The sequence below is a fragment of the Eurypyga helias genome, unplaced genomic scaffold (assembly GCF_000690775.1).
Source record: "Eurypyga helias isolate BGI_N326 unplaced genomic scaffold, ASM69077v1 scaffold9625, whole genome shotgun sequence".
Lineage (NCBI taxonomy): Eukaryota > Metazoa > Chordata > Aves > Eurypygiformes > Eurypygidae > Eurypyga > Eurypyga helias.
The window spans coordinates 1-20,593 of record NW_010253373.1 but is presented as its reverse complement, the minus strand read 5'-3'; the positions used below and the strand labels follow the sequence as shown (position 1 = coordinate 20,593).

Here is a 20,593-nt window from a genome sequence, read left to right as displayed (position 1 = left end):
CTTCTATAAAAGAAAAATTTAATCCCAAGGGAAAAATAAGTCAATTGCTATCCCCTAGACAACCCAGTGCCTATTATTTTAGCACAGTTGATATGTAAAGGACAGTTGCCACTTCAAAGACCTTAAGTTTTATTACACTCTCTTCTGAAACCACAAGGCACCAAAAACTTTCCTGGCCTTGAGTTACAATTTCAGGGTATTCTCATTTACATACTTAAATAATGGTGTTCCCTGAAGGTGTATTTTCAGATTAAAGTGAAACAGAGGCATTACCCAACCTATTTGCATTTTAGACTATTGGGTTTGTGTGGCAAGGTTTTGGTAGCGGGGGAGTTACAGGGGTGACTTTTGAGAGAAGCTGCTGGAAGCCTCCCCTATGTCTGATAGAGCCAATGCCAGCCGGCTCCGAGATGGACCCGTGGCCGGCCAAGGCCGAGCCCATTGGTGGTGCTAGTAGTGCCTCTAGGATAACATGTTTGAGAAGGGAAAAAACCAACCTGTGCAACGCAGACAGAGAGAATATGTGAGTAAAACAAAGACCTTAGCCTCATGAAGGCTTCATGCCACAACTCTGACAAATTTTCACTACTGTTACTGGTAAAGAGAAGTGCTTTATTTTCGACAGGTGTGGAACAATGTATCCAGGAAGCACCATCTTTACTATCTTTGCCATTAGTTATCCAAGAAATTATGCCACTGCGTACACACAAAGACACAGTATCACCTTTAAAACTTAATTCTGTTCCTTATTTAGGATGGATAAATACTGAGACTTGTATTCAGTCTTTAAAATCGTTTAAAGACAAAATTTAAAAAGTGGACTTGACTTAGGGCTACAACTGTCTCAGTACCAATTTCAGCCCCAAATAGAGCAGAGGAAATAAACCTTGGCATATAAACCAGAATTATGTCAAAGGAAACGGTCTGTGAGTGATGGCAGTTACATAAATAGGACACTGTAACAAAGAATCTTACGCTAAAAAGATTTATATATACTAACGAAACTGGAAGTAGCTGATATGCAGCCCAGATCAACAGGCAGAGATACAATTCAAATATTTATTTCAATGTAATTTTCACTCTAATTTTGTCAGTATGTTACTGCTTATACATAGCAAAGACACTGTTAGGGTAGAGTACTCAACAGGCAATTTTCAAGAGTGTCATTAACAATGAAACAAGACACCCACATTAGTTACATGTTTTAGTATCAGTCTCCCAGAAGGATTATAGTACGAATTAAAATAAAAAAAACTTACTTGACTTCACAGGAATGGATGCTTAACTCTTTGTGTAAGACTCCACTTGTAAGATGAAACACCAGGACAGAGCCGTTACTTGTACCTATAAAATGTGATTTAAAAAAATATATAGACCGGTTTTAGTCTTCTGTTCCATACTTTAATGAAAATGCAGGATTTACAGCTAATTTCTTCATTTTTCCTTTTTTTTTTTAACATGTAACTATTACATTTTCCAACTTTTGAAAAGGTATTTTGATTTATAGTGCTTAAATCTCAAACATTCTCTACAGCCAGTGAAATCCATTTGGACCAAGTAATTTTCCTGAACCTATCTGTAGATATTGCAGGAAATCTGTCCGTTTTTGCATTTCCACAACATACCCTATGGCAGGAGAAAGCAACATTTCCTTTTGTTTTGATTACTCAAGATAAGTAAATGCCTCAAGGAAGACTTACCTGTTACCCACCAATAATCCCAGAGGAGAATTATAGGTAGATTTTTATCAAATCACTAAAGCAGTTCTGCTTTCTCGTCCCTGAAATAATGACCCCTTTCAAACTGCAAATCAGTAACTTAGTACCTACTAGCTCCAATTAGATCAAAAACCTTCTGAACCACTGAAAGTTCCAATTTTCTATTAGACACTAGGAAGACTTACTTGTTCTGTTTTTTTCTTTACACTCATACAAAATTTATTAAATACAACAGTGGACACCTAAAGAACCATTCAGGTACCTTAATTCTAGGATTCTGCAGACGTTGCTGTAATGCACTTTACCTACATATTATTTGTGTCAGGGACAGAGTGGCCAGCAGGACCAGGGCAGGGATCGTCCCCCTGTGCTGGGCACTAGTGAAGCCGCACCTCAAATCCTGGGGTCAGTTTGGGGTCCCTCAGTGCAAGAAAGACATTGAAGGGCTGGAGCGTGTCCAGAGAAGGGAACGGAGCTGGGGAAGGGTCTGGAGCACAATTCCTGTGAGGAGCGGCTGAGGGAGCTGGGGGTGTTCAGCCTGGAGAAGAGGAGGCTCAGGGGAGACATTATCACTCCCTGCAACTCCCTGAAAGGAAGGTGCAGAGACATGGGGGTCAGTCTTCTTCTGTAAAGATGAGGTGAGGGGATGAGAAGAAACAGCCTCAAGTTGTGCCAAGGGAAGTTTAGATTCAATATTAGGAAAAAATGCTCCATGGAAAGGGCTGTCAGGCATTGGAAGGGGCTGCCCAGGGAGGTGGTGGAGTCACCATTCATGGAGGTGTTCAGAAGACGTGTGGACAAGGTGCTCAGGGACATGTTTAGTGGTGGGCTGGGCAGTGCTGGGTTAACAGTTGGACCTGATGGTCTTAAAGGTGTTTTCCAACATAAAAGATTCTATGATTAGTTTCCTAATCTTTACAGTTCACCTGTTTTACCAGCTACAGCTTATATAAGATCAAGAGTTACATTTTAGTAGCATCAGATCATGCGATGATAGCTTGTGCTCTAAAAGGTAGGCAACTAGTGATGGTACTGCACACAGACATACATGCACTATTATGGTGTTTTCATTACTGGTGTGACATCCTCTTTGTAAGGGTAACATTCACCTTTGCAATACCTCCCCACTCTGTCCAAAACCCTAAGGAGGCCCTATAGCACAGGCAACCTTAAGAATAACAGGTATCTCCCAAGTCTGACTTGTGACAGGCAGCCCAGACTCAACTGATATCTTAGATATATCAAGGTCACGTTTGAACAACCCATATCCAGAGGCCAAATTTCACAACCTACTACAATCTTTAAATGACAGCATCTCTGGGTCTATCGTTCCAGAGAAAGACAGCAGCCTGTATGGATACACCGTGAAATCCCTAATGTGGTCTGAAAGATCATGCCAGAAAAATCAGATTTAAATAGGGAAAACTCACAAGTTAATAAATCAGGTGTCCACTAGCAACTATTCTAATATCTATATGAGTTTAACTACATCTGTAATAAGACAGAATAGATTAACTCGGGAAAAATAATGTGCTTTAAGTGTACCTTGATGTACTTACATCAAAACAAAAGTACAGTTTCTTTACGGTCACTTATTCTAGGAATGCAGTGCTGCAGAAGTCTGTATTTATTGATGTTCAGAATGAAGGGAGAGCGGCATGTAAAACACTGAGTGTATGAACAGACCAATATCATAGCAAATGAAAAGCTAAATACAAGCTTGCCCATATATTGCCATTTTTCAGGTAGCATTACTTACATCCAAGGCAGGAAAAAAAGAGACCAAAGACTATCATGGATGCCAACTAAGACAAGGGTCACTATTTGTGATTAGTTACATAGACCAAAAAGTAGATTTATTTTTTTCTGCATTAATAACTATATTTGGTTTTATTCTAGAATATGTTATTTTCACATCAACCAATAAACTATTCAAGTTACTTACCGACAGCAAGGATTGGCTCATAGTGTTTAATATTTTTGGTTGTAAGAGGTGGGCACATGCGGATAGCAAACGGAGGCAAAGGAAGTCCTGAAAGGAGCCCAGTCAGCAGAAATTTGAGGTGCACTTCTTGCAGAAAAGAACTTTTTAATCGTTCTTCACCAGCAACTGTGCCTTGCCCTGCTTAAAAATTAAAGCTCCTGTCAGTATTAAATTTTAATGTGGGATGTTAATATGGAAGTTAACAGTCACAGGAGTTTATGAAGTAAAAATCAGAAGTAAACTAAACATATGTATTAGCACTGTCTATTGGGCACTGGAACAGGTTGCCCAGAGAAGCTGTGGATGCTCCATCCCTGGAAGTGTCCAAGGCCAGGCTGGATGAGGCTTGGAGCAACCTGGTCTAGTGGAAGGTGTCCCTGCCCATGGCAGGGGGGTTCGAACTAGATGGTCGTTGAGGTCCCTTCCAACCAAAACCATTCTATAAGATCTTCCTAAGACTTCTATAAGATTTAAAGTCCTGTTAACTATGTATAATAAAACTTTCCAAAAGACTGTATTTCAGGTAATATCTCCAATACCAGCTTTCTTTCCTAACACTAAAAGGGGAAAAAAACCCAAACCAAACCAAAAAAAAACAAAAACAAAAAAACCCAAAAAACCACACACACACAAAAAAAGAAGGTAGAGGGGAAAAAAAAAAAAGGTGCAACAATTTCAGTCTTCTTCCAGAATTGAAGGGTGGTTTAAATTGTCTTCATCTGCTTAACATTACTTTTAAAAAAATGAAGAAGTTTTGGCCAAATTCCATTTTAAATTACTTTTTTTTTTTCTTAGTAACAATGAACTTTGAATATTGGTTCTCAACATCAAATCCTCAAAAAGGTTAATTTGACAATTTCTTTAGCAAACAGGAATTATTTTCTTTCAGAATTAATATTTAAATTGCATAGAAAATAATTCCACCATGTTTAGTTATCACATAAGCTAAGATGAACAATGATTCAAAAATTCAAAGAAATCAGTAGAGATTATATTATTGAAGAAATTCTTACCAATCATGTTGTCTAATGAGAGGTCTGGAAGTTTGTTTTGGAATGCTCCTACAGGAATTCCACAGAATGAGACTGGGGAATATAAAGGTGATGCACTTGAACTGCTGTAAAAGAAATGAAAACAAGTTCCTAATGCAAACTGGATGATCCCTGTTGACACCTCAATTTTGTTTTTTCCCCCACGTTGTTCTTTCAGTGTTCCTACCACTTATTACTTGCAGAATATTTTGAGAAGATTATTCCCAACATCAAATTCTATGAACAACTGTACCAGGAAATAATGCACACAAAAATGCACAAAAGTTAACATAACTTTCATCCTCCTTACTGAGATATTTATAAGTTATGGAAGAACAGTCAGATGTATCCCTTTTTCTGAAATTCACCTGAGCACTGAATAGAAGCTTTTAAATAAGTTGTGTATTAATATGTATGGCTATGTTAATGACTACAGATAAGGAATCATCATAAATATTTCAACATTTAAGAAGAGATTCCCAAACTTGGGGAATGTTTTTTGTTAACGTATATAAACTTCTTATATGGGTTCCAGATGACAAAACCCCAAACTAGAGCAATGCCTTTCATCTAAACACATGAAACAGGACTGCCTCTGCAGGTCTGCTCACAGTCTTGTGAGATGTCTATGCATCAGGTTTCTGTGTTGTTTTCCTCAGTGACTGGGACTGGGTTCCAGCACAATCTCCATCTAAAAGGGAGTCAAACAGCCCCTGCAGCCTTGGCAATCCTGTATTCCTGAGCTAAGGACAGGTCTATGACATAAGCAAAGTCCAAAGACTACTGACTACACCTATCTTCACGCACAAATGCAGTTTAAGGCCTGTACAAAGCCATTTTCTTTAAAATTTCACTTTAACAGAATTTTGAGTTCAAATTTTAATTAAGACCATCAAATCCAGCAAGATCAAGCGCTAATGGAGGAGGAGTCCTTCAAAATCCATTAAAGACTGTGCCACCTAGAAATACGCTTTACTTTCCAGTACAATACAAACATATCCACAATCCTCTAGCTTCAATGGTTCTTAAATTAATACATTTTTCCTGGTTATATAATCGTGACAAAAAGACCAATGTTTTAGAAACCAGCCTAAGAATACAAGAAGTAAAACCCAGAAACATATGGATTGCGAGCAGCTCTCTTGGATATGCATCACAAAGAATCCATCGAACAGTATTTTTGAGAACACCAAGAATAAAAATATTAAATCACCACTGAGCAACAAAAGGATCTGTGTTGAAAATCCAGTACTTCTGACATTTAGAAGTGTAATAAAAATTCTGTATTTCTTTTATGGCTGTAAGTTATTTCTTTTATTCAATAGTGCTTTAAAGGTTTATTGCAGCAGAATGACCTTAATACACTGAATGTTTAAAGAACTCTACTACTTCATATAATATTTTTAGAGGCTGTTCAAAATCTAAAACTCTAAAGGCTTTGTATACAAAATATTGTTTATACCACTATATTCCAGCCACCTGCTGTGTAGCCTTATATTGCTGTGTCAAATTCACACAAAACTAGCAGAAAACCTCTCCCCTACTAAAAATGTAGTCCTTTCCAGACTCACTTTTCAGTCCTTTCATGTGACTGAATGCGAGGGATTAATTCCTGAAGAATGCCAAATAAGAAGAAAATGTTCCACAAAGTGATGTCAATGTTCATTCCTATCTTTTATTTCCTTACTCCAACTACTTATTATGGGATTAGTTTTTAAAGAAAGAAGAGTAAATACAGTTCCCTCACTTCCCCAAAGCAAGGGAACTACTCTATGCGGATGATATATTTTGTTCCTCTTCCCTTTCTTCACACACACATACAGCATGTCACGCTACCATACACGCAAGAACGTCACTGTCACTTCTAGAATATAATAGCATACTACATGCCCCTTGTATCAGATGAAAGCTTTCATAAGAAAAATAAATCCTGTTACCTGTTACGCACATTTCTGCTAGAAACGCTGGATTTTAACTCCCAGATCATGACCCTGCCATCACTGACTATGAGAGCTGCAGAATTCTCATTCACTGGGCAACACACCATACTGAAGGGTCGAACGGTTTTTGTTACCCTGATTGCATCACACTGACTTCTTAAATCATAAATCAGCTCCTGAATTGGGTCTGGATCTGCAACATCAATGTCCCAGAGAGAACAAACAATTAGAACAGAAAACATACGATGTGATTGATCAACTGAGGTAGATTTGCAGAGTGACTGAGGTCTTTGGCCGAAATCCACATGCTTCCTGTACAACAATTAGGAAAACTAATCAAAAACTCAGTACCACGGATCTTGCTGTATACAACACAGCTCTAAAAAGTTCTCCAAACTTTGTCATTAAAATATCTTATTCCACTGGAATGTTTCAAAAGGTAAAAAAATTACTGTTTCATATCTGGGGAGAAAAAACTAATTTGGTTTATTGGTAAAGCAGGAAATAAGTAAAGTTGTAGCTCACTAGAAATTACCAAACTGCCAAAGCCAAAACAAATAAACAAAATAAATCTAACAAAACGATATCATTTATATTTACAGAACTGTTTTACTTTCTTTCTTTCCAGTCTCCTTCATTATGTTTAAAAAGCCATTCTTAGTAATGTTTCATAAAACCAGCACAGGGACAAAGGTTTAATAACTTAGGTTTCAATGTAAGTTTAAGCCCATATCTCAGTTCTAAAATCAAACCTTACAATTGACCAAATGACTTCCACAACCTTCTGTTTGCCTGAAGAATTTTTTTTCTTAAAGACAAAAAGAACAAACTAATCACCTTTTATCTAAAACTTTCTTGTATATGTGACAGTTATGCCACTTCAGGATTAAAGTCTTGTTTAGTGATAAAAGGATTTTCAGAGTATTACTACATTATTTCATACTAAGTATCAGGAAGTCAGAAACAATGTGGGGAGAATGCAGCATAAATTTTAACATCAATTTAATGTATTTAAAAAAAAAAAACCAAAAAACCAATAACCCAAGGGCTGTAATTGACCACCCTGTATGAGGCATCATGGTTAACACTGGTGTATTAATTAAAATGCCTCAAAGTTAATTTCTGGATAGTTTTGATGTAAAACTTACCAGGCTCTTCATTTGGAGTTCCAGTCACAGTGCAGTTAGATCTGCGAACTCTTAAAGTTATACAGCCATTTTCATGCAGGCAAAATAACCCATCACGTTGAAAACACGGAATTACCTAGTTAAAGAGATCTCCCATTACAGCAGGTTATCAAATTTTTTTCCTTTGCAAAGTACACTTGCAAACGAACATACAATTTCTGAGGTATAAGCAAGTCACCAAAAATATTACCAATAACGTCACTCTTCAATGAATTTGTTTAGCTACAGTACAAATTCATTGAATGTTTTTCTTTGAATTGGTTGCTGGGTTTTGTGTTCTAGTTTGTTTGCTTGAAAACACTGCTGTATTTGCTTTTAAACACTGCTGTATTTATATATATTAAAAACAAACAAACAAAAAACAAACCAACAACAAAGCCAACAAAACCCAAACACTTTATTCTTGTGGTATCAGAATTCATGATTCCAGGAGAATAAAAAGATGCTTCAATAAGACCTCAGACTAGACTTAGAATTAAACTAAGGCAGATGCTCAGAGAACTAGTATAAACCTCTCTATAAAAAGCTTAACCACCAGAGAATGAAATATCCTGTCTCCACAGCACAGTTTCCGCTCTGGTAACTTTTGTAACACCACAAAATGAAGTGAGTTTGCTGCAGACTTCAGAAAATTAAACAATGCTTGGTTCAGAGGAGATTTTTCCCCTTGGTGAGCTAACTTATTTTCATCCTCTAGAACTGATCAAAACACAGCTATCACCAAGTCATGCACGTACGTATGATCTTAATCAACTATTACAAGGGCAGAAACTGATGAAATTTTCATTACCTGTAGGAAAGGCACACCTGTTCTTTCAATTGCAATCACACCCACTGTCTGATTCACTTCCAAATCAAGAATCAAAATTTCTCTGGGATACAGTAACAGCATGTAGTTTCTTTTGGAAGGCAAATACGACAACTGAAGACAGTCGTTGAGTGTTACGGATTCAGCACTGTAAAACATCAGATATAAAGTTAATTGATTTCAGTATCAACAAATATATCAAGTTCAAAATAAAACTAACATACACGTTTTCCTGCAGCTGCTTTTTTTCCCAAGTATTCCCTATTTTCATCAGTAGGAACTGGAGATTTCCATATAATTGCTAAGTGCACAGCATCACTGACCTTTAAAAGACACACACTGTTGACTTTTGTCTAAACACGAGTATAGAGTAATTTTTAAAATAATATGTAATTCAAATGGAACAAGTGTAACTTGCACATCTCAAATACAAAGCAATTCAATTATGAATGTGCTAGCTGCCACGACATTTACTCCTATTCATGGGAAATTACCCTTAAATATATTGCTTATTTTCTATTTTTATATTATTATGCATATTACTTTCTTTTGAAATGAACTGAACCAGCCTATCAAGAACACCATTCTTCATACTCAAAAGAAAATAGCAAAGATCAGGAATGTTGGTAATTTTTTGGCTGTTAACAGGAGATTGGCTGCAAGGCAAGGAGGTTCATTAGGTACAGGCAATCCAAGGAAGGGTATTTAAGTGTCACTGAAGAAAATCATCCTCATACTGTGCTCAGGTTTGAAGGTCTTGTAACTCATTTAATGTACCATCCCTCTGAGAGGCTTTGTCTGGTTTCAACCTCCACATTCTACCACACACTAAACCCTCCTTACACTCTTCTTGCAGCTTATTCCTGGCTTCAGGAGTATTATCCACCCTTTCCCTGCGATCACTTTCCTGACAATCTCCTGCCCCTCTTTCCTCAAAGTTTCCCTAAACTAATGTAAAACTAGATAAATTGCTGCTACAATTTTTTATTGCCCTTTTCCTATTCTACTCTTTTGAGGTGTTCTGGATGGAAAAGGAGGGAGAAAAGTGAAGACCATCATTCCCTTAGCAATATTCATATACAACTTAGAATGCAACTAGGAGAATGCAGGAAAATGGTATCTTTGCTGATTTGCTGTTCTTACAGGGCATACACAAGGCTGCAGCAGCACAGGTACTGTCTCAGTATCTGCAAATCAGGTGTTCTGTCTGATGCAGCACAGATTAGGCATCATAGAACACCAAGTGACAAGATCGTGCCCTTTAACTTCATATAAAAATCACAATTCCTTAAGTTATTACCAGAGCAAGTATCATCAAGTCCTCTCCCCAGTTTGCAATTTAAACACCTCATTAAAACAGAGTATAAATTTCCTATCTGCACTAAATTTTGGTGTCAAGTGCTAACTGCTAATACAGTGATTCGTTTGTTCTCAAATTTGCTAGATGCTCAAGAAATACTTTTATTACTGGAATAGAAAGTAAAGAAGGAAAAAGAGAAATACAACACACAAAACGTGCTCTTTCTAATTCTAATTTTCTAATTTCTAAACAAAAAGGAATAACCTCAAAATGCAATAATTTCAGTTTTGAAAGGTCAGAAAATAGACAAATGTATAAATAAAATTGGAATTCATATATTATTAACTTTTAAAATGCCTCCTACTGCTGTATCATGTTCAACATCAGACTGACAACTCTTCTCGGGTATCAGTACTTACAGAATTTTTATTCTCTTATTATGTCCCTTCTCATTCCACAGCTGAAATGAATTATATTAGCCCATCATCTTTCCTCCCCCTCACCCACCCCTAAGAAAGATGTTTCTCAATTTACACCTGCATGAAAATCTGTTACTGAAGGGAGAACATTGTGTCATTAACTTATGTAAAACAGGCTGGGATGATATGGCTGTTTTTATGAACAGAACTAATTTCCTCATACAGGAAATCCAACAGCCTGCCTACACCAATCTATTTTCTTTTTTAAAACTAATTATCTTACAGACTTTAGTCTAATTACATCTATAAAATACACAGGTATACAAAACATTATCCAAGAAAAAAAATATGTGCAACCTACCTTGGTTTTTCATTACTGATTAAGATTTTTACTTTATCAAGGGCCTTTTTGGCCCCCGTAGCAGCAGCCAGCTTGTTGTGAGAAGGACTGGAATGGGGACTAGAGATGTAAACTTTCTTCCCTGAGCTGGCAGGAGCTTTGGAAGGCGAGAAGTCAGAGATGAACACTATTCCTTCACTGGTGAGCACTGTACCAAGAAAAACAACTTCTATTATAGCAAAATACAATCTGCAATTTGATTGTGGAGTAACATTTTGGTGGGGAGAAATGCTAATAACTTTATTAATACTGTATTAGGTAGAAAACTCACAATTCTAGATAATCTGCACCTTCTACTGAAAGAGCTGCAGATGGTCTATTACAATTAATTATGCCCAAAAAACCTCAATTTTTCAAAATTAAGTCCATGCTAAAAAAAAATACTGTGGGAAATATTGGCAGAAAGGTCTTGTTTCTCAATACAGTCATTCTCTCTCACAAACTATTTTTCTTTAAGCTTGACAATGCAAATAGAAGGCAGGGCTGCCCACACTGGCTACATCATCATTCTTTGTTCTCATGCAGACCGTGGCTGAAAGAACCATTCACTCACAATATTCATGATTGCATCATAAAGATTCAGCTAAGCTGTAAAGATTTGGCTAAGATTTTACTACATGTTTATTAAAAAAATTTCTTTTTTTTAGGTTGAATGGTATAGCAGATTTAAAAAAAAGACAACTACAAAGGCTGGAAACTGCACTGACCCATTATAGATCAGGAGTGATCAAGCTAAATTAAAGAATAAAATGATGACTCTCTCATTTCCTCTAGTTTCTTTCTGCTAAAATGTCAATAAATCTGCACTCCATCCCCCTTGACATTTGAATTGCTTCTGACACTGATGCTCACACTCTATTCCTTTAAAAAAGGAGTACCTTACACATGCAAACTTACAAGCTAAGCGTGATGGATCAAAGGGGTCAAATGAAAAAGAGAGAATATTTTCAGCATAACTTTTCTTCCAAAGTTTGGTGCCCGTGTCTGCGTTCCACAGTACAATATAGTTAGGCGGATGAATGGCAAGTAGTAAATCTCTAGAAGCATCTTGATTCCACAACCACTGCATGTCTGTCAAAAGAAGGAACAACAAAGTACACAAGAAAAAGGTTTGCTTTATTTTAAAACTATTTTTCTTCTGTAATACCTTGTCTTTAAATAAATGAACAGTGACTTGTTAGTAACAAGGTGTTTCTATTTCACAATTCTAAAAAATAAGTTCATTTTACAGCCTGAATTTATGTTTTTAACAAGCAGGAATACACTGGGTTACACATATTCACACACACACACACACAACGCACATCCGATCCGAAGAAGTCAGATCTTTTCATCCAGTGAATTCCTACCTGAACCAACAAACTGTTTGGTACAGAACCACTGCAGCGTCAAAATGAAAAGAACCATACAACATCCCAATTAATATTTGGGATGACACCATGACTCACACAACATCCTAAATTAATATTTGAGATGGTATCAGTATTGGACCTGGAAACAAAGGTCGTCGTCACTTCAAATACCTTTTAAGAGATAGTCTTAAGTTTAAGAGTAAAATGAAACTGACTGTAGCACACAATCATGAATACACAGTGCTTAAATGCTAGGGTCAATCTGAAGAATTATGGTTGCCAAACATCACAGTCGGGCATCTTTTAAACATTCACGATAAATGGACATAAAACACTAAATTTTCTGTTGATAAGAACAGAAAGCCACATCAGTTACTTGAAAGGAGTTGTATCAGAACTACCTACATGCTCCATGGAGCAGTGTTTTAGATGACAGAACGGGTCAGGCAGGCAGTGGATAAAATTCCCCCCGGTCCAGCTCCTACGACGTACTGCACGGCCTCACCGAGTCACAGCTTCTCTACAGCATGTTCCTACATACTTGTCAAAATATCTTCCTTCCTCAGCCACTCTGTTTTATCAACTCAGCTTTTTTAGAGCTAGTAAGTGGTTCAGTGAAAAGAAGAGGAAAAAAAACCATCCAGCCACATGTGTCCTAATCAGTTACACCGTAAGTATACAAAAGGTTAACAACTCCTCAGCTGAATGCAGCCTCTGGATCAGGTGAAGAGGAGTGCCTTGCATTGACGCACCACTTTCCTCCTCACTGAAACACAGAGGCTCCAGCTGTTATCCTAGAAGGCTCTTGCAGGTGTCACACAGAGAACCAGCAGATCACTCTGGTGCTCAACCTCTGTATCTGCACCATTTTCCACAGGCTTGTAAAAACAGCCAGAGGCCTCAGAAACAGATGGAAAGGAAAAGCAGCTGCTTCTGTTAGAGGTTATTGGTGAATCAAATCAGGGACTGAGGAAAGAACAGAATTTTAATTCTGTTGCTTATTAACTTTTTTTCTCACCCACCAGACTGGCAAGATTTCACAGGGTCTGAAAACCTGGAGAAATCTTCAAATGACATGGTCAAAACTCCACCAAACATTCAGTGAAATTGGTGTCAGGAATAAATAAATAAGACTTATAACACACTAAAAAGAAATAAAACTAATAAAATTAACCGAAGTCAATAGAATAAGTTTTCAGTGTCCCACTATCAGACTTAAGATACTACAATATTGCATCTACTTTCACAGGATTTATAAAAACAGGACAATAACAAAACTCAGAATACCTAACTTCATAAGTGGATTTTCATAGAATTCAAAATAAGAAACAGGCAAAACACAACCCTCATCTCAAGTTTTTAAAATAGTGTAAATAAACCATAAATTATTTTTAGAAACTCATTATGGTAGTTTCTCGGGGGGTGGGGTAGTGAAGTGTTCTAAATTTTACTTTACAGATAATTTGCAGACATACTGCTAGTGTGGACAGCAATAATCAGGAAGCCAGAACCCGTAGCAGAGCACATAGGTGCTGCGGTACATGCAGAGTTATCCCTCCCAGCTAATCCTGAGAGTGCCAGCAGGATGCTGGAAGGAGTCACTCCCTGCATCAGCTCAGGTACTCGCAGCAGGGCAGCCACAGCAGGGCACCCACAACGCCAACCAGATTCCAGTGCTCCAGCCAGCTCCTGCTCAGCTCTGTTAGGAGTGCTTCCAATAGACAGAAAAGTGCTAACTGGAAGTAATTAGAACCAAAAATACAGGTTTTACAATAGTGGGAGAGTATGACTATTAACTACAAACTGCACCAATTGAAGCAATAGTAAAAATTATATGGGGTGTGTGGTGCAACAAGGAATGAAGTCTAGATCTTTGGATTCCCTTTTCTGACCACTGCCTGAACTGTTTCATTGATGAAGTACAAGCTGCTAACTGATGAACGGGACCATTTGATGGGTATCACCTTACTAATTGATGAGCACATAAAGAAACAAGGAAAAAGACAATTATTCCTTCCCCATATGTCCACTTAATTGTGTTATACCTGGCCAGTGGCTACATTTCCTGTTCTCTATCCTTCATCAGACCAATTAAGATAGTACTGACCTCTAAGCCAGCCTACTAGATGTTTCTGCCACCAGCACAAACAAACATAAGTCTTCTATAGCTTACAACATCATAAATGCAGAGCTCTTTTCTCCACACTTCAGTTTGTTTGTGATTTTTTTGTGGGATTTTGGTTGGTTGGCTGGGTTTTGCTTTTGTTTTTTCACTTCCCCTGAGACTTGTGAAATCCCTGAACAAGATCATGTTTGGGTTTTTTTTTTTTTCCTAGTAATGGGATAAAGAATCCTCAAACACTGAGCTGCCCAGAACTGCTTGGGTAGCATTTACTGGGTATTTTTCAGATGTTCCCAGCTGCACTAGGCTACCACCCACAGAACAGAATCAAAAGCAGCAAGTATCACAGCTAAACTGCCTTCTCAAATGAAAGCCAAACCCAATTATTTATACCATCTCAAAACTTCCTCTTTCTCATCTGTTTGTGTTAATCCTTACTATTTATGTACTTGACACTGTAAATATTATGTCAATCAATAACATTAATAAAAATAGATTGTCACTTCTTTTTTTTAAGAAGATCTTGGAAAATATTACCCTAAAGTATTAAATCTCACAACATCCCTCTGGGAGACAGTAAGTCTTACATTTACAGAGAAAATGAGCCGACAAACAGAGAAAGCCAGCAGTCTCAACAGCAAAATTCAATGGCAGAACTGAGCACAGTTTGCAAAACCAAGGTGATGGATTTGTATGCAATGCTCCATAAAATAACCTCCACACAAACATCATGCACTACCATTACCTTGAATTGGTTTGGCGTGTTCTTGTATTTCACAACGAGGTGTTCCTGTTGCCACATCCCAAACTATTATTTTTCCGGTAACATCAGCAGAAGCTAAACGTAAAGAATATGGAGAGCCAATATTGTGATGGTAATTTTCTTTAGCCCACTTAACCTGAAGACAGAGATTAAAATTGGTCAAAGGAGGCAAACACATATAATAAAGATACCATACTTCTTATTTTTCACATCGATAAACAAATAAACACCTCAACAAAAAAGCACAGTAACAGTCAAAGTTAATAGCACCTGCGTAAGCCTACCTTTAAGCTACCATCAGTTATGCAAATTTAAGTTGTGCTGCAACTGTGCTGCCTGACTGCATGCTTGGCATTTTCAAATTACATAAATCAACAGTCCTTGCTCGTAACTCTATTCACATGTAGTGCATGTTAAAAGTTTACTCAAATATTTAGAAGAAACTAAATGGCAATGTTTAAGGTTCTGTACAGATCTACAAACCTATACCCACTGTTTTCCAACTTTTATATACATCCTAAAACATTTCGCTTTCCTAATCTGTTAAATAAAACGATGTTATGGTATTGAAGAGGAAGGAAGTTTGGCATTTCACCTACACGTTGTCTCGCGTCAAGTTATTGCTGACATCTGCTATCTTTTTGGTCCTTTTCAGCACGTCACCATGACCAATTTCCACATACCACTTTCTGGTTTGGGATTTCAAGCTGCAAGGGCTTGCAAGTTGGCAATACTTACAAAACTGTGTGTCTTGAAATTGGAAACATTCTGTCTGAGATTATATGGAGATAACACCGACTCCTTCCTTATCTCTTCAGTATGGATTTGTTTTGCTATCTGCTTTAAAGGTGAACTTCTGTCCCGAAGAGAGACTGAAGACAGCAACAAAATAAAGAAACCTTACTGCTAAGCTAATGGGAGTGTACCTACTACAAAAATGATGCTGTAGCCGGCTAGCTGTGTGCTGTCACAGTATCTGACAGAGAAAGGGTGAGGCCAAACAGAACACTTCTTGCAGACATTGAAAGCATGACATTAAAAAAACATGGAAACAGAATTATCATGAGGCACCAGTAACTTTGCAACATGAATTAAATTTATAAGCAGCATTCAGGGCACTGTATCCACCTCTGTGCTACCCCTCTCAGAGGTGTGACCAGGATGAATCTGAAAAGCCTAGCTGAATAAATTAAACAAACATTACTCATGCACAGCAAGCAATCTTCAAAGAGCTCTAGCTATAAACCCGAAGTGTGTTTCTACCAGAATAACAAAGAATTCTTAGGAGAGTCTCCTCTACCTGCAAATTCCAGTTTTGCAATTCCCAATTCCCTCCTGTTCAAAAAAAATTACCCATCAGGATACCTGCATGTAGCTATGTATCTATTAAAAAAGGTAATTATAGAAGCCTGCAAAGCTATTTCTTCCTCAGTAAAATATATATTACTTTGAAGCAAATTCCAGGTCTAGAAAACATCATGTTTCAAGGGAGAAGCTGTCACCACGTTCTGACCAACACTAAGTAGACCTTTAACGCAATCAGTCTCAACCAGAGCTCATGTGGCTCTCTCACTGTAAGGCCCCTTTTCTCACTGGAGTCACACTGCTCCAACACATTCCCCACACATGAACCGATCCTTCTGTTAAAAGGAATTATTTTCTTACTGTACTGGTCACTGCCTCTCTACCCTGACTTCAAACTACAGCAGCATTAATCCCAAACAGGAACCAGAGGTGAAAGGTTTTTTTAATTTTCACAATCTATCTCACTTGATTTAAAGAACTTTATCACTGCTTATGAATATATTGGAACAGACAAATGAAAAATCAATCCTCAATCAAAAAATTGTTCCCATAATTACATTTTCTTATGTCAAAGCACTCTTTCAAGTACTCCTTTTAAAGGTACCAAAAAAAAAAAAATCAGATGTAATCCACTCCCAGTTACCAGTATCCCACAAACACCATACGGACAACTAACATGGATCCAGCCTCACTGAAACCATTACCTACTGCAGACACAGTTATGACAGCCAAAGGCCAGGAAGTATTGCAAGAAAGATAGTTAAACAGACCGCAGAAGGATTATGAAACAATCGCTTTTCTCTTTGCGCTTTTATTGTGGAGAGAGGTGTGTTTCGGAATTTTTCAAAGCTGAAGCATGGGTTTTGGGGGAGAAGATCCCCTGTAGACTGAGTCTGCTGGTGTGAACCACTACTACAAAGAGATGAAGTCAGACATACACGGAAGACTTCTTACAGATCCCCTCCAGCTTATTTACGCTCTTAGCATTTCCACACACAAAGAGTCAGTTGGGAACTGAAGAAAATTTCTTACAAATGCACATAAAAGTATCTGCAGTGACCATGGCCTCATAATAATTTCTCATCTAATGTCTACTTCTTAGAACAGACCTTCTCTTCGTTCTTCCTCTTTATAAATCAGTCATTTTCTTACAGTCTATTTCTGTTAATAAATCAGCAGATAGTGATTTTGGAAAATTATCTTAGAAATTATATAAAAACCCTTTGGACTTCAGCATTTAATTTCTATTGAAATGTTACTTCTCAAAGCCAGTGGATCTAACTGAAGCACAATAAAATGCTTTCATTACGTGGATCAAAAACTGAATTTTGCTATAACTTATTAACAAAGTTAAATAGCCACCATAGCTGCTACCTCCGTACCACTTCCATTTTCTCATTTTTACGCAATTATTGATATTGGAACAGATTTCTGCATTTTAAAAGGTAGCCTGAAGACAACTGAGCTAAGGGTATGCTTCCCCAGACAAATTGCCTAAAGGCAAGCAAAGGCGCTGATTCACAGTGTGTACACCTTTGCTCTGAGATAACTGAGAAATAACCTTTCCTTACTTACAGGCAGGTAAGTTGCCCCACTTTTGTCACAAGAGAGATTATTTGTATCAGCGGCACAAACTCTAAGTTGACAGCAGTGTTTAGACAAGGATACAAACATCCTGGAAGAAATCAGTTTTCGGTCCTTTGTGACATTTTAGCATTATTTTTAAACATGCCACAGCACACAAATCTCAAAAACTGACATAAAGTATCTAATCTGAAATCTAAGCCTTCTACCTTCCTTTTTGCTAGGCAGTTTGAGAATTCTCTCTAATCAAGAAAAACTAATTTCTAAACTACAACCATTTTTAAAAGCTTCAGTATCATTATATCTATGGCTCCTGGCCAAGATCTTATATGGATCTGTATCAGTTTTACCTACCCAATATTTTCACTTGTGATTTGAACAGTTTATTTATTATTATAAAAAAGCACCCTTAATTGGACTCTGTAGCACAGAAATGTTATACTATATAAAGATATATAAACACCACCACCTGCGTAACTATTGAATATACTGAAATTTCAAAACCACGCACCAAAAAAATTGAAGCTCTTCAGTATGCAGAAAGACATCATCAGAACACAATGGCTCAGAAGTCAGTAAATTATCAAACCCAAAGACAAAATAATTGTGTTTAATTTTACACCACCAGAGTGGCCATATCTGATATAGTATTACTGTATCTATGTGAAGATGGTCTATTTAAAGAAAATTACACAGGAAAACTAAAAAATGTGCAAAAAAACTTTCCAGAAGGCACATTCAAACTTTCTTCTTTCATTACAGAAACACCAAAACCCCTTATCTAAAAATCTGTTTTTCTTCATAAGCTAATCACTGCCTCCTAATACAGCATTTGGCCTAAGGACTATCAAACATTACATCTGCTGGCCAAACATCCCTCTAAACCCTGCCTGATCCTGTCATTCTCCATAGTCAAAGAAATTATGTATCAAAGAAATACATCCTGTTCCACACCTGATTCAAGTCAAGGGCCTTCAATGGAAAGTACAGGTACCCTACACTTAGGCTTAAATTCTAGCCATTTTTTATCACTAAAGTAAAAGTTTGGTTTTGTCTGCTATTGTTCCTTTTCTAGAGGTAAGAACAGAAGTAAAAACTAAAAAGTAACTTTCATCTCGAATGGTGTACTGGTTACCCTCACCACAGGAAAGATCAGCAAGGGCATCAACAGAGATATCCATTGGATATTTTGTGATGTTCCTTTGAAATTCTGTCATGCTAACAGTTTTCTCAGAAACATTATATGTGTGTTCTATAACACTACCAAATCTGTTTCTATATATCTAAAGGTATACCCTCAACCGCAGCTCAAATTGCAGCATGTACGGTTTGATTCAGCTATAAGAGTGATCATGTAAAATATGGCTATTTTACAACATATATTATGTGAAAATCAATTGCAATAGAATTTTAAGTATTTACAGTGATTTAAAAAAATAGCACATACACCAGAATCAAGTATTATACCTTAAAACATGTCTCACCTTGACAACACTAGCCTTGTGTCTTTCCAAAACCTGCAAAGTCTGAGCTGTATTGGCATCAACTATCAGCACAAGGGAATGACATCCATACGCAATCAAACCTTGCCAGCCCCTAAAAAAGCATGTGCCATCATCAAACACGGAAAAAAGAACAAAAACCACATCAAGAACAAGGCTTTTTTTTTTTCCAAGTTGAATACCTGCTACTTGACCCAAACTTCAAATTTATTTAGTAACACAAAACTCAAAAGCATTATAAAACGTCACTGTCTGCTGAATCTTTTGCTGATGGAACCCTAAGGCACCGCAAAGCCCCTCTTTGTGTCCAGCTCTAAAAACCCTCCTCTGTAAATTTAAGACATCATTTAGGAATTAATGAAGCGCATTTTCCCAAATTTTTTATGTAAGCATGCAGGTAGGCAATATATTTGCAAATATATAATTAATCGGGTTTGGGGGGCTTTTTTGGGACAAAAAAGGAGCATGTGAACACTGATTAGAATAATATGAAAATCTGCTGAGGCCTGTCTGACTTCAGGAGAGGTTAATGCGACCACCACTGGCAATTACAGAGCTACGGTGAGCACCAAGCAAGCGAGAACAGTCAAAGGAATCATGGAATCACAGAATGGTTTGGGTTGGAAGGGACCTTAAAGACCATCTAGTTCCAACCACGCTGCCAGGTTGCTCCAAGCCTCATCCAGCCTAGCCTTGGACACTTCCAGGGATGGGGCATCCACAACGAAAAACGAAGTTTCAAACAAAAGAAGTTCAGAAACCTTCAGCATTCACTACTGTGCAAGCTGACACACCTAAAGGCTCCAGTTTTAAAAAACGACTTGGTTCAGCTCATCCCATTTCCTTTTCTCTCCGTAAGATTCAGCAGTATTAGGGCAATACTTCAGAACACGGCTGGGTGAACTCTTGTTCAGAGAAACGAATACAAAACCCAATATATGTACTGGCTTTGTACATCAAATCTTAACAGAAACAGAAACCAGCAGGAGCTGGTCTGGTCTCTACAGTTCGCGGCACAAGACCTCAGTCCAGAGAAGCAAATGGCATTGCCGGAAGGCATGGCCCATGCTCATCCCTGGCCATGGCGCTGTTCTATTGGAGAGCGGGACAGCAGCAACGGGACGCGAAGGAGCCGCCCGGGGCGCGCGGTGGGGAGAGCCCCGGGACCTCAGCCGCCC

General features: G+C 37.7%; 1 protein-coding gene across 1 annotated transcript in view; it reads right to left on the bottom strand.

The window, feature by feature from the left end:
• Positions 1-19,509, bottom strand: part of WDR11 (WD repeat domain 11) — a gene marked incomplete at both ends in the record, with an annotated part of 39,347 nt that extends 19,838 nt beyond the window's left edge. The window contains 10 exons of the mRNA XM_010152648.1: positions 1,260-1,344; positions 3,664-3,840; positions 4,716-4,819; positions 6,671-6,866; positions 7,822-7,936; positions 8,651-8,816; positions 10,749-10,935; positions 11,685-11,858; positions 15,007-15,160; positions 19,398-19,509. Of these exons, the coding sequence (XP_010150950.1) occupies positions 1,260-1,344; positions 3,664-3,840; positions 4,716-4,819; positions 6,671-6,866; positions 7,822-7,936; positions 8,651-8,816; positions 10,749-10,935; positions 11,685-11,858; positions 15,007-15,160; positions 19,398-19,509 (1,470 nt within the window). The remainder of the gene's footprint in view (positions 1-1,259; positions 1,345-3,663; positions 3,841-4,715; positions 4,820-6,670; positions 6,867-7,821; positions 7,937-8,650; positions 8,817-10,748; positions 10,936-11,684; positions 11,859-15,006; positions 15,161-19,397) is intronic.
• Between the last annotated feature and the right edge of the window lie 1,084 nt (positions 19,510-20,593).